This window comes from Astyanax mexicanus, chromosome 16 (genome assembly GCF_023375975.1).
Source record: "Astyanax mexicanus isolate ESR-SI-001 chromosome 16, AstMex3_surface, whole genome shotgun sequence".
Classification (NCBI taxonomy): domain Eukaryota; kingdom Metazoa; phylum Chordata; class Actinopteri; order Characiformes; family Acestrorhamphidae; genus Astyanax; species Astyanax mexicanus.
The window spans coordinates 14,927,073-14,940,815 of record NC_064423.1 but is presented as its reverse complement, the minus strand read 5'-3'; the positions used below and the strand labels follow the sequence as shown (position 1 = coordinate 14,940,815).

At 37.5% G+C, this 13,743-nt stretch overlaps 1 protein-coding gene across 3 annotated transcripts in view; it reads left to right on the top strand.

Moving 5' to 3' along the window:
* Positions 1–13,743, top strand: part of rabgap1l (RAB GTPase activating protein 1-like) — a 152,653-nt gene that overhangs the window by 30,191 nt on the left and 108,719 nt on the right. For all 3 annotated transcript variants that reach the window (XM_007252655.4, XM_049466009.1, XM_007252656.4), the window contains exons 11-12: positions 862–988; positions 6,952–7,045. In XM_007252655.4, coding sequence (XP_007252717.3) covers positions 862–988; positions 6,952–7,045 — 221 coding nt within the window. The remainder of the gene's footprint in view (positions 1–861; positions 989–6,951; positions 7,046–13,743) is intronic.

The window sequence follows — 13,743 nt, the reverse complement described above, 5'->3', positions numbered from 1 at the left end:
GGAAGAATAGTGTCAACAAAGGTTAGTATCATGTTTTACAACACCCAAAGTCATTTTTACACTGGAGTTCTCCTTTAAATACATAAGTATTGTATATGAGAATTAAATAAAATACAACAGTATTGAATAAATACACTCACATGCCAAAGGTCATGGGATACCAGTACGTAACTTAAACCTTAGGTTTTTCGTCAAGGGATATCTGGGCAGCACCCACACCTTTAAAAGTTTTAAGGTGTTATCTTCTGAGTGAGTTAGAATTTCTGTCCAGTTTTCAAGTTTGAGTGAGGTCTGATAGTGGGTGCCAGAGAGCAGTTTAAATATTTTGGTCCATAGTGCCAAAAAATGTCATGTTCTCCGCCCCCTCGTTACCTGTTCCCAGGTGTTTCCTGTCACCTGTCTCCTTCCATGTGTATATATAGCCGTTTTGTATCTGTGTTCAGTTGTCAGTTCTTCTGTGTTTAAACGTCAGTGAGGTATCCAGTCTTCTTGTTTCCTAGTTTCTTTATTTATTTTTTGTTTTATCTTTGTTTGTAAATAAATTACTTGCATTTGCTTCTGCTCTTAGTGTCCTCTCCCTGCACACATTGACAATTTCTTTTTTTGTTTTATTTTATATTTTTTGTTAAGTTTTTGAAATAAAAATCAGAAAAAAATACATTATTACTGCTGAGAGAAAGTATTCAAATTAATTTGGCTAAAACCTGTACCTGTACAGTACTGTATTTCTTGCAGTTGTAGTTGAATGCTCTTATTTGTTGTATGAGCACATTAACATGCCTTGTGCCAATGTCTGCTCTGTGTGTCCTTCTACATTCGTGTTTACTGTGTTTGTGTGTGTTTGTGTGTATATGTGTGTAGGGCATTGAGAAGGGCAGCCAGGGAGATGCTATGTTTGAGGTGGTGAGCCTCCAGAGGCACTCTGAGCGGGTTGGAGGAGCGCGAGGCCGACTGCAGTCCCCCACTGAGGAAGAGGAGCAGGAGGAAGGTATGGCAGCCCCTTTTTACTCGTCCCTTCCTGCACCCTGCAGAAGTGCGTTACCATGCTGTGTGTCCTCCTAATGCGTTCTTAGTCGTTTTACCACCTTCTCCAGCAGTCTCTGTTCAGAAGAGAGAGACCCTCAGGTAAAATAACTGTGATTCAGGAATCCCACCCGCTACCCCCCCAGACGTGTGCACTTTTAGTGAGATAAAGTAATTGCACGTCCGTGTGTGAGTTGATTGAAGAATGTACCCCCTTTCGCCGATCCCGCAAAGCTTTGTGGTGTTCAATTTACAAGAAAAATGGCCGTGTCTCTAGGCTTATTTAGATTGCCTTTTGAGACTGTGAGAGCAGGCAGGGGGAAAAGGGAACAGATTGCCTTTGCAGAAGTAGCTGTTGCAAGAACATTTGTTAATTTTTTTTATTCAGTGGCAGCATTTCAAGCAAGTGAGATCATCAGTCCAGATTTTTTTCCCCCCACACAGAATGTCACCAGAAGAGAACACATTTGCTCTCTTTGCATTTTCTCCTTTGTGTTTTGGCAACTGCGAATGAAGTGTGAACATTAATTTAGTCAGTGCTGGCTTTCAGATCCTGTAAATACACCAGCAGTCTGTTCCTGCATGTTTTTTCAGACCATAATGTGTTTTCACAGTGTGTGATTCTAGATATTCCCAGGGTGCTTCTACATAGAGCTGGGCAATATAATGTAGAGATGTAAAGATGGCTGACCAGTGCTGGGCGGTATGACCAAAAATGTATATTATGGTATTTTGCAAGATTATGATTGAGCAAAGTTAAGAAATATATTGTTATATAAATACTGGCTGAATGGAACATACTTCCATAATTTAAAAAAAAGTTGTATAAAATGTAAAAAAAAAAAAGTGCAGTGCAGTGATTAGCAAATCTTAAGATATACTATACCAGTCAAAAGTTTGTGCACTCCTCATTATTTTATTTTTTATATATTGTAGATTAATACTAATGTCATTCAGAACATGAAGGAAAACTTTTCACATCTTAATGTGTTTAAGAACATTATTTGTGTTGTGAAGAGGCAGAGTTGGTATACAGTGAATAGCCCTATTTTGGTAACCAGCCTCAGAAACCACAAGTTAAGAAACAGAACCCCAGATAAGAGCACCTAAATGCTTCACAGAGTATTTTGGTTTGTTTAACATTAAGTTACTAAATGATTCCTTATGTGCACCTTCGTAATCTTGATAACTTCAGCATTAATTTACAATGTAAGACAAAAAATAAATATAAAAATGTTGAATAAGAAGGTGTATCCAAATGTTTGATTTTTTTGTATTTTATTTACAAAAATAAAATAAGAAAATATTAGACAGTTTAGACTGTTTCATAAAAAAAAAAAAATAGAACTTAATGGCAGCAAACACGTCACAGAAAGTTTAGAAGAGGCAACAAAAGGCTGTAGAATAAACGGTACTAATAAAAAACATGCACTATAGGAGCTATTTACAACTAACGTGCATAACTGGGTATAAAAAGAGTATTTTATGGAGGCAGAGACTCTTAGAAACAGAAATGAGCAAACGTTTACCAATTTGTGAAAAACTGAATCTACAGATTGTGAAGCAAAAAATATATCAGAAAATGCTCCTCTTTGGACCGTAAGTATCCCACCATCTATAATACATAATTTTATTAAAAGATTTAGGGAATCTAGTAAAACAAAAAAATGAACTCTTGCCTGTTTTGTAAACAACAGCAGCTTATCAAGATTTCTGTGTAAAATAATAAAAAATATATAATATAAATATAGAAATTATAAAAATTATAACAGAACAACAGAACAAAAATAAGTAGACTTAAATAGTAGGATATAATTATTCTATTAGCACAATATAGATTTAAATTGATCACATTAAAATTATAACAATATGATACTATGATACTCTATGGCACCCTCTTAGATTTAGACACTTTTATTTATAATATTGCAGTTTAATATGTGGTGTTAGCCGTGACTGATGTGAGGAAGGGAGCATGTTGGAACAGGTTTTGCTCTCACAGTGGACTCAGCTTTTGCTGTCTTCTAAAGATGTGAAAGCCGTGGTGCTTTCAAGCCAGGGCCCTTTACACTGAGCACTTCCAATCTGGTTAAGTGCTATTGGCTGGTTCAGGTTGAATAGCCTTTCATTTTGCTACCTGCTGCTGACCGACTCTCTGCACGCTTGGACCCTGTGCAGAACTGCAGTTGTTTGACCGTGGTTGTAAACCTGTAGTGGTTCTTTGCTGTAAATCTGTTTCTTTTTATATAAACTATTACTCAGAATCTGAAACTTTAAAGTCCATCAATATTTTAGATTATGTTTGTGTTAGATATAGGTTGTAATTTCAAAATCTTATTTTTGATGACACTTTATTTGAAGAGTACATTCATAGGGGCTTCATAACACATTGATACGCATTGATGTACCGTATTTTTCGGACTATAAGCTGTATTTGCGTGCTGCAGCATGTTTATTTGTGTGTGTATAAGAAGCAGGCCCCAAAGTCTGCCAATAAATAAGAATAAAAAAAAATCTTACCAATTTTTCTTGGCATAATCATTATAATAAAAGAGCATCCACTTTGAAAGAGGTCACTATGAAAATAAAGGTCTTATTTTTTTTAAAGCATAAACAGTGACTCAGGTTTGAAATATGATGACAAAGCAGAACTTTGTCATCCAGAGCATCCTGTGTCTACGGCAATGTGGGACATTTTCCATTGCAAAAGCAGCGCATTTTCCTCTCGACAAGCCCTGTAATGTACTTCATGTTCAATATTCGAGGCTCTTCAGAAGGCACTGGAGTGTAGGTAGGTGAGTCATGTTATTAGTATGCTAATTTGCACTGCAGATTCTGAAGTCTGACCCTCTAGAAAAAATTACCCTTTGAATCCTCAGTGTTTTTTGCAACTTAATTGCATGTGGGAACATTTATGGATTTATGGAGTACCTTATCAAAAGCTTTGTTATACCTTCAAATCTGGCAGTATCTTAAAAAGAAAATTGATATTTCATAACCAAATGGCTACAATGAGCTACAATATGCAGAATGTTTGAACACACGACACACGCTTATTCTCAGACCTCCCACTGACTTTTATTGGAGCACCCCCTGACTGTGTCTACAATGTTGTTAACATTGTATTTGTTATGAATCATCCCCCTGATTGTGATTTGGTACATATTACCATTTGGTTATATCTTTGACCTCTTATGACTGTGATTGGGACTTAATACCAGTTTATTACTCATGAGACCTTCCCATGACTATATTGGGTCTTAATATTGTTTATTTTGAGACCCAACCCCCCCTCGCTATGATTGGACCACCCCCTAACCACTTTTCTCATTACTGACAGTGCACTGTCTTTGTGACTCTGATTGTCCCTTGTTGCCAAATGCTTGATCTGAGACCTCCCCCTGATTGTGATTTGTCCTTATTACCACTTTGTTACTTCTGAGACCCTCCCATGACTATTTTGGGTTGTAATTACCCAATTTGTTTATTCTGAGATCTGCCCTTTTTCTGTGATTGGTCCACTTTTTCTGTCCTGAGACCTTCTCCTGACTCCATTGGTCCTTATTGGTCCTCTGTGCTTGATCTGGAACCTCTGTCTACTTTCATGGGTCTTTATTACCACATCTTTATTATTGTTGGTTCTGAGACCTCCCACTGAATTTGAATGGTCATAATCACTGTATTTTTTATTCAGAGCCCTCCCCCTAAATGTTATGGGTCCTTACTACCACTATCTTTTCTGCCAACTCCTACTGATTTGTTATGAAACCTTCCCTTACTTTGATTGGTCTTTAATAACAATGTGTTACTTTGTTAAGACTCCTCTGACTGTGATTAGATCTTTTTGCCACTTTTTTGTGAGAACTGCTTCTGGTTATGATTGGTTTTAAATACCACTTTATTTATTCCAAGCCCTCATTCTAACTGTGGTTACACTGCTGCCTGACTGTGATTGGTCCATATTACCACTATGCTTGCTCCAAGATCTCCCCCTGACTGTGATTGGTCCATATTACCACTATGCTTGCTCCGAGATCTCCCCCTAACTATGATTGGTCCATATTACCACTATGCTTGCTCCGAGATATCCCCCTGTTGTGATTGGTTCATATTATCTCTGTGCTTGCTCCGAGATCTCCCCCTAACTATGATTGGTCCATATTACCACTATGCTTGCTCCGAGATCTCCCCCTGACTGTGATTGGTCCATATTACCAATATGCTTGCTCCGAGATCTCCCGCAGACTGTGGTTCTTATTATCACTTAGTTACCTTCTGAAAACTTCCACTGATTATGATTGGTCCTTATTACAGCAGTTTATGTTCCCCAATATTATTATTGCCCAGCACTCTTACACATTTTATTTATGTTTAAGATTAAACCTAGCAGCAGTTTTGCCAAAGGGCTTAGCATGTTGTCTTTGTCCAGGCCGAGCATTTCACTCCAGTTTTTCCCCCTCTTGAAGGCTGGTAATGGTGTTGAGGGCAGTATAAAAATAGGCTGTTGCTTTTGGAAAAGCTACTCTCCCCAACTTGCTCTTTTTTCTGAGCTTTTTTGTTTTTTTGTAAGAGAGATGGAAAAGAAGATTCATCCACCCACACCTGCCATTGAGCTGCTTTCTCACCTTTAGACACAGACAGCTCTCAAGGCCTCTCTCCCTGCCTTCCTCCTTACCTCCTCCCCTGTGTAGCACAGGACCTTGTGGTTTTAAAGCCGAAGAGCAATCCTTTTAAGTGCATATCTAAAGCATCTGCTCTGGTCAGATATCTCACCCAGGGGTTCTTGGGAAAAGAACGAAGTCATGTCAGACTGCAGAGGTCATGAAGATTGTAAACGGGCTTAGAGATAAAGCTTTCAGTTCAGTGACTGGTTTACCCTCTTTGTGTGGTTTGGTATAATTTTGCCAGCTTTTGATTATATTGATATTTAAAGATGCTATAGATGCTATGATATAGCATGTCTTGTGAAATAGTCTTGCAGATTTCCATCTGGGCATTATGGCATTATGGCAAAAATAGTATATCACAATATTTAAAGACATGTTCTCGATGCGCACTATTTACTTCAGTGGTGTTTCACAGAGAAAATGCATCAACAGTGTTAAATTTTAAAAATATTTTTCTGCATCATATTTTGCTGTACATCATCCAATTAGACATAATTTTTAATGCTTGTCTTTAAATCTTGTCTGATATGGACTTTGAGTGTAGTGAACAGGATACCGAGTACAAACGTTGATCGAATCACACCTCCATTTACTCCCAGCATTCCCAAATACGTCGCTTTTAGCTGATGCTTCCAACCGGCTTACAATTCTAGTGTTGGAGCAAGATCAACATAGCTCCAAACTTCATTGGTGAAATTCACTATACACTAGCAGATTACACTCAGAATCTGGTCTATAATATCAAACATTTTTGATATGCTCAGACTGGTGAACCTTGATCATTCACACACGACTTGATTACAGTATTTTACACAAATAAGACAAGGCTTACACAGCATTACACAGTTCTCATAAGTCCTGCGTTGCCTGCTTCACCAATAGAGCAGTACATAGAGCATTAGTTGTCATCTAGAGCCCAGAGTGGCATCAATCAAAATGCGTTTCTCACAATTGTTTTTTTTGTAAAGCGCAATGAATTGCCTGGTGTGTAATATACATATGTTGCTTTTGTCCAGGTTTGCTGTCATAATGAATAGACCAATCTATAAATGCTTCTCCTGTAAAGTTGCCATTTTGTAGTTACAAGTTACAATTTTGTGTCGTAGTGACGACACGTCAATAAACTTCAATCGTAAATATGGAAGAAAATAGATTAATACATACTGTGTAAATGTCTTCAAATATTAGGATGTATTACCCACCACTAGATTTAATTAAATATGATGTGTTTATGCCCTCTCCCTTCTCTCTCTTCTTACAGATAGTGACAGTGAAATCTCCAGTGGTACTGGCGATGTGTCTAAAGACTGCCCTGAGAAGATTCTGGAGTCCTGGGGTGGAATTCTTAACAGATGGTGAGTTAGGACATCCTTACCACCAACTGTTACATGCTACAGTTACAGAGTTTCACTTAAATTAGGGTTTGATTGGCTAATAGAAGTAGATGAGCTGATGGGAATGTTAAATAGATGAGCTGCACAGTAGAGCTGTATTTTGCCAACAATATGGCAAAATTATACATATCACAATACAGGGGCTGTGATTCAATTTATTGCAAAAAATGTAATCAAGGCAATATATTGCAATTATTTTCTCATTAAATTTTAGATAAGAAGAAAAATTTGAGTATATCATACGTAGCCTGCATGTTTACTGTGTAAAAATAAGCTATGTGGGACTACCCGCTAGCTAATATTGCCCTGACTTTATCAAAATGCTTTACTTACCCAAATAAACAGTTTTTAATGTTTTACAGTTTTGTTTACGTAAGTTAGCTTAGCTTTACCGGTCTTGCCTCTCAGCGGCAGGACCTGGTAAATTAGGAGGAAAACATGGCTACACCCCTGTTCCTTACTAGTGTCACAAAATGCACCTTATGTATGAAAATAGACCAGAAAATACACGTTTATTGATAGATGTTTATTGATTAAATAAATTGCACCTACTGCTGATACAGATGTTAATCAATTCTGTTCCTGGAGGCCTAGTGCCCTGCAGTTTTATTATTTTTTTTTCTTTCATTTTTCCGACTCTAAACACCGCTGATCCAGGGAGTGTTACAGCAGGGAAAGCACTGAAATGCACATGGCAGTGGCCCTCCAAGACCAACGTTTAAAAGCACAGATCAAGTTCATGTAAAAATGTGTTTCCCACAGACTAGTACTGTCTGGAGCAAATAAACATGAACCGTTTGACACTATGCTTAATGCCAAAGGTGGGTTAGAGGAGTATTGAACTGTGGAGCAGTGGGTGGAATTCAGTCCAATACTTTTAGAACAAGTGGGATGATCATCACCCCAACTCCCCGATATCTGGACATTTCTAACATTGCTCTTGTTGCTAAATGCAATTAAACCTTCTCAGGAATGTGACCTGAGTACATTTCAGAGACCTTATAGAATACTGCCAGACTGTTCGGTCAAACTTCATTTTACTGAACCTTTCCTCCATTCGGCAGTGTGATGGTTTTCATTCAGATCACGTTTATAAGGCCATTTTTCCCCTGAGGTTCCCTATGAATTGAAAGGTACAGTGCTTATCTTTATAACCATTGCTATTCAGCTCATTATGTATGCAATTCCAATTCAGCTGCACATCCTTTTTTCTCAGCCTGTGCAGCAATGCGGTTCGGACCACACAGAAGCAAACACTCAGTAGGCCTGGAAAGATAAAGATAGATCAGAATGAATTATCCCGTTCCTTTTATAATTGGGAACTCAGTGGAATAAAGAGGTGTTTAACATTTATAAAGGAAGTTGATAATAGAATTATGAGCTGAATTCTATAATCCTGACATATTTATCTTTTAAAACCCCCTTCAAAGACATTCATTGCCCTCAAATTGCAACTCGTCACTGTCCATACGTAAAAAAACGGGTCTGCAAATGTTTGTTCGTTTAAAAGAGAAGCAAAGAGTGTTCTTAACTTTTAATGGAACTTACGTGAAATAATATCTGATTTTACAGTCTACTTATTTTATTCCAGAATTATTTACACAGAATAGAGAGCAGAAAAAGAATTTAAAAATTGAGGAAAAACACTGGTAACAGATAAATATTGTATTTTCTTTTCTTTTGCTGTAACATTTAGAACATAAGGCAGTATCTATGCTTGCCTTCTTGACTAATATATAAATAAAATATTTTTATTACTAGTGAACAAAGTATTCAAAAAAAGGCTAGGGGTCGGTTATGAAATCAAAAGTCTTTTTTTACTTTGTTAGTTTGTCATATTAAGCAGATTTGTTTGGTGCATGGCATTTAAAATTAAAAATTCTTTGTCGTCATAATGGAGAAAACTTGAATTATCTGTAAACTTTTCTGTAAGACTTGACTGACTTAGATGATCTCACAAAATTAGGAGCAGCTACATTAAACAATAGTAATAAAACAGATAATATCATAGTGTTGAAATTTTTGAAAAGATGGTGGACATTTTTGGCCTTTCTATGGAATGGAAAAAAGAAAAAAAAAGACAACAACCAAAGGACCCACAGTGTCCATGTGTTAGTTTGTTTGTTTATTTATTTATTTATTTATTTATTTATTTATTTTTACAATCACCTCTGATTAGTTACGAAAATGTATTGTATCATCATAAAGCATAAAAACACTTCTTAGATAAGAAAAAAAATGGTAGAAAAAAGGTACAGGTCACTAGATGCTCTACATTATGGCAAATAGTGAACACCCACAGTGATTGCTCCTATATCACAGTGTGTCTACTTGGCATTATTACCACTTTTTAGGTACCTTCATACTGACCACTGTCACTGTGACCTTGAACAAAGCTTTTAGCTGAAGGCACCCCTGGATTCTCGGCAGAAGCCCCACATCTCAGAACGACAGCCCTGGAAATGAGCCTGTAGAGCTCGTGCTGAAGCGGGTTTCCCTAGAAACCATTCTATTCACTGCCAGTGCCTTGACAACACTTTGGACCTCTTATAGAATTTGCTCTAAACAATACAGCATCTCTGGAGAGATTGGAAACTCATTGCAACACCTCTAAGATTGTGCAGCCTTCTATTACACTGTATTATAGTGAGCTTCTGCATATACTGACGCAACTAGATGATTTCCATCCTCCTTAAACATGCATTGTATTATTATTGTTTCTTTCAAAATCAAGGGCATTAAAAATATAGTGCATGTTGGATGATCACCACCCACCTCATTATCTCCAAATCCCCAACTCACCTAAATGTGTTGGATGAGTGTGCTCTATCCCAGAGAACATTATTTTTTCTCTGCTTTTACAGCTTAATGCTAGCTAGACCCTCTAGCCCAATAGGTTACTGATTGTCATATCTGCTTATCTGCTCCAGATCATCCTTTTAGTTGGCAGTAGTTCTCTACAGTGACTAGACAAACTGTTGGTGTGCATTTTTTTACATCAGTGTCAGCAGTGGATGCAACTTAAAGTACCAGTAGCTAAATTCATTGATTTTAGGGGTGTTCACAACATTTAGGCATAACAAATGTATTTCCGAGCCAAGGCTGCAGTTGAGGTAGCAAAGGTCTTTGTGAGACTGTTGACTATTTAGATTTTTTTATGTCTAGGGAATTGTGGGTAAATACAGGCTGGGAAGTATGCCTCATAATCGCTCTGAATGTAGGCTGTAGTTTGTGGCTCACAACCTACAGCCTTTGAACTGTTTGGCTGGCTAGCACCGTTAACTGGGACTAGTGTGGCTAGTGCTGCTAACCAGGGCTGGCTAGCGCTGCTAACCGGGGCTCACTAGCTTTGTTAACCGGGGCTGGCTAGCGCTATTAACCGAGGCTGGATAGCGCCGCTAACCGGGGCTGGCTAGCACCGTTAACTGGGACTAGTGTGGCTAGTGCTGCTAACCGGGGCTTGCTAGCTTTGTTAACCGGGGCTTGCTAGCTTTGTTAACCGGGGCTGGCTAGCGCTATTAACCGGGGCTGGCTAGCACTGTTAACCAGTGCTGGCTAGTGCTATTAACCGGGGGTGGCTAGCGCTGCTAACCGGGCCTGGAAAGCGCCGCTAACTGGCTAGTGCTTTTAACCGAGGCTGACTAGCGCCGCTACCAGGGGCTGGCTAGCACTGCTAACCGGGGCTGGCTAGCACTGCTAACGCTTAGCGCTGGCTAGCGCTGTAAGCATGGGTAATTTAAATGAAAACCAGTTGTTAACTGACCCTATAATCAGTGTACTAATAGTTACATTTTTGTTTGGAACTATGTTTTGTCAGAAAATACAGAAATCACAAGCGTATTAAAAACTTAGTACATTCAATTTTGGTGTTGGCCAAAAAAAAGGGCCAAATTTGCTATTTTGTTATTGCTAAAGAGTTCTTAATTTAGTCTTAACTATTTTTTTACCCACATCTGCAATACCCTGGTATGTAAAGATCATTTATGTGTTCCTGTGAGCTGTTGGCAGGTTTGGCACCATTTTAATGAGTTGAAGCTAAGCTCTCATGCCATTATGTCTACAGCTGGTCTAAATTGGCCAGATTGGCTGGCTATCTGTGTTGCTTCCAAGCTATCAAGCTATAGATTCTTATCAATTCCTAGTAGCTCTCATCTGATAACAAACACAACTTAAACACAGACAAACAAACATTACTTGCCACTTCCCTCTAAACATGTTAAAACTGTTGGATTTTTTTCTTGTTTGTGAAAACCTATGCCATGTCTCAACAAATGTGTTTTAAACATTCTTTAACAAATTTACATATGTTTTCCTCGGTCTAGAAGAGCTATATGCAACCACTTTAATATATTTTTTTGTGTACGTAAGAAAGTGGGAAGACTAATCACTGTGGTAAAAATATCAGCATACAGCTCTTGAAAAAAATTAAGATACCTTCAGTTTCTAAATCAGTTTCTCAGATTTTTGCTATTTATAGGTATATGTTTGAGTAAAATGAACATTGTTGTTTTATGCTACGGACAAAATTTCTACCAAATTCCAAATAAAAATATTGTCATTTAGAGCATGTATTTGCAGAAAATTGAAAATAGCTGAAATAAAAAAGATGCAAAACTTTCAGACTTCAAATAATGCAGAGAAAACACATTCATATTCATAAATTTTTATAGGTTCAGAAATCAATATTTAGTAGAGTATCCCTGGTTTTTAATCACAGTTTTCATGCATCTTGGCATGTTCTCCTCCACCAGTTTTACACACTGCTTTTGGATAACTTTATGCCATTCCTGGTGCACTAATTCAAGCAGGTCAGGTTGGTTTGATGGCTTGTGATCATCCATCTTCCTCTTGATTAAATTCCAGATGTTTTCAATTCGGTAAAATCAAAGAAACTTATAATTTTTAAGTGGTCTATTTTTTTTCCAGAGCTGTATATATGAACTATGACAGGCTTAGTTTTAGCTCAATGCTAAATCTAAGTTGACTCCCAGTGTCAGTTATGGCCAGTTTCTGTTGTTGTAGGTCTATTTTTGCAGCAGTAGCCTGGGAAGGCAGCGGCTTGGCCATGCATACCATGCACACAACACACATCATAGCATGCTTTAAGCTGCTGATGCTGTTGAGCAGTTTAGCATGCTCACACGCAAAGTGCCTGACTGTCCCAGAGCCTTAGCTTGATTACTCTGGGGCCCTAGCCTGACACGTTTCATAACACACAGCTATTATTCACAGTACTGGAATATAAAGCTTCTATACAGATACTACTATGTTTTTGAATGGCTATTTAATCAACCTTATATTTGGAGATTATTTGTATGTGTTGCAGTAAAGTTTCTCAGTATGTTTTATCAGCAACATTATTGCAATGTGTGCATGTTTAGTTGTAACATCACTACCACATTTATCTTTGAGGACAGATCTGCACACTCTTGGTATTTTAATCTCAGTGGTTTCATGAGGGAGAGTCACCTGGAATAGTTTTCTCAGCATCTTGAAGGAGTTCCTGGAGGTGCTGAACAATAGTTGCTGGTTTTCCCTCACGCTGTGAAGCTACAGCTCATACCAAATCACCTCAAATCACTATCTCAGTTGATCAGGTTTAGGTTAGGGATTGTGGAGGCCAAACACTTTTAATGTTTAGTACATAACCCCATATGTGTATCTACAATAAAAATAAGTAAATAAATAAAGAAGTACACATTAATTAAGAAGGAGTGTTTAAAATTTAGACCAGTACTGTGTATCTGCCCAGCAGCATTTATTTAAATACAATCTTGAATATACAGAGTACGTTATTAGTATTATGATATATTGTATCATTGACTGAGTGAAATGCTGTTACGCTGTAATTGGGTTGTTTGCTTATTTCCAATAACACAATTGCTTTTCTTTGCTTCAATCAGATCATATTACAATTGACAGAATATTTAGATAATTAGTTAATTTCTTTATATAGTCCAGCATTTTCCTATTTTTTTTCAATATATCCCATAGAAAAATTAAATGTTGCAATGTCCGATTTATCAGCCTATCTTAATCAGTCTTCTCTGAATAAGAGTGCTGATCTGGGATCAGTTACAGTTCTATTAGACAGCTGGTGAGAGGTGATCTTCGATCAGATGCTTAACCCTTGTGTGGTGTTCGGGTCTCTAGGACCCGTTTTCATTTTTCATCAAATGATACAAAAAATATATTTTTTCTAACTCAAACTCATTGGCATTGGCTCATTTTTTGTGAAAAACATATATCAAAACACTTTTTCGATAAACACACACTGTACACGTAATTTTGCTGAATTAAATACAAGTATCAAAGTAAACGAGTAACAAAAATATGAACACCACACAAGGGTTAATAAGTTAATAAGCACCTATATTGATGTATTTGCTTGTGTCCAGTAAACCTACTGTTTCAGTATCCGTGAATGCAAAGTTGCTGTCTTTGTGATAGGCAGGATTTGATTCCTCACTCAGGAGTCCTTGGGGATGACTAAAACTACATTCAGTTAAACCTCATAATTGGATAAGAGTTTCTATTAATTGTTGTGAATGTAAATGTTTGCATTTTGCCATCCCCATTGCTTACCTCTGAGCTTTCCTCAAACAGCTGTGACACTGCCACTTGGGAGCTTCCTGACTTATTTATGTGATCTTCAGTGA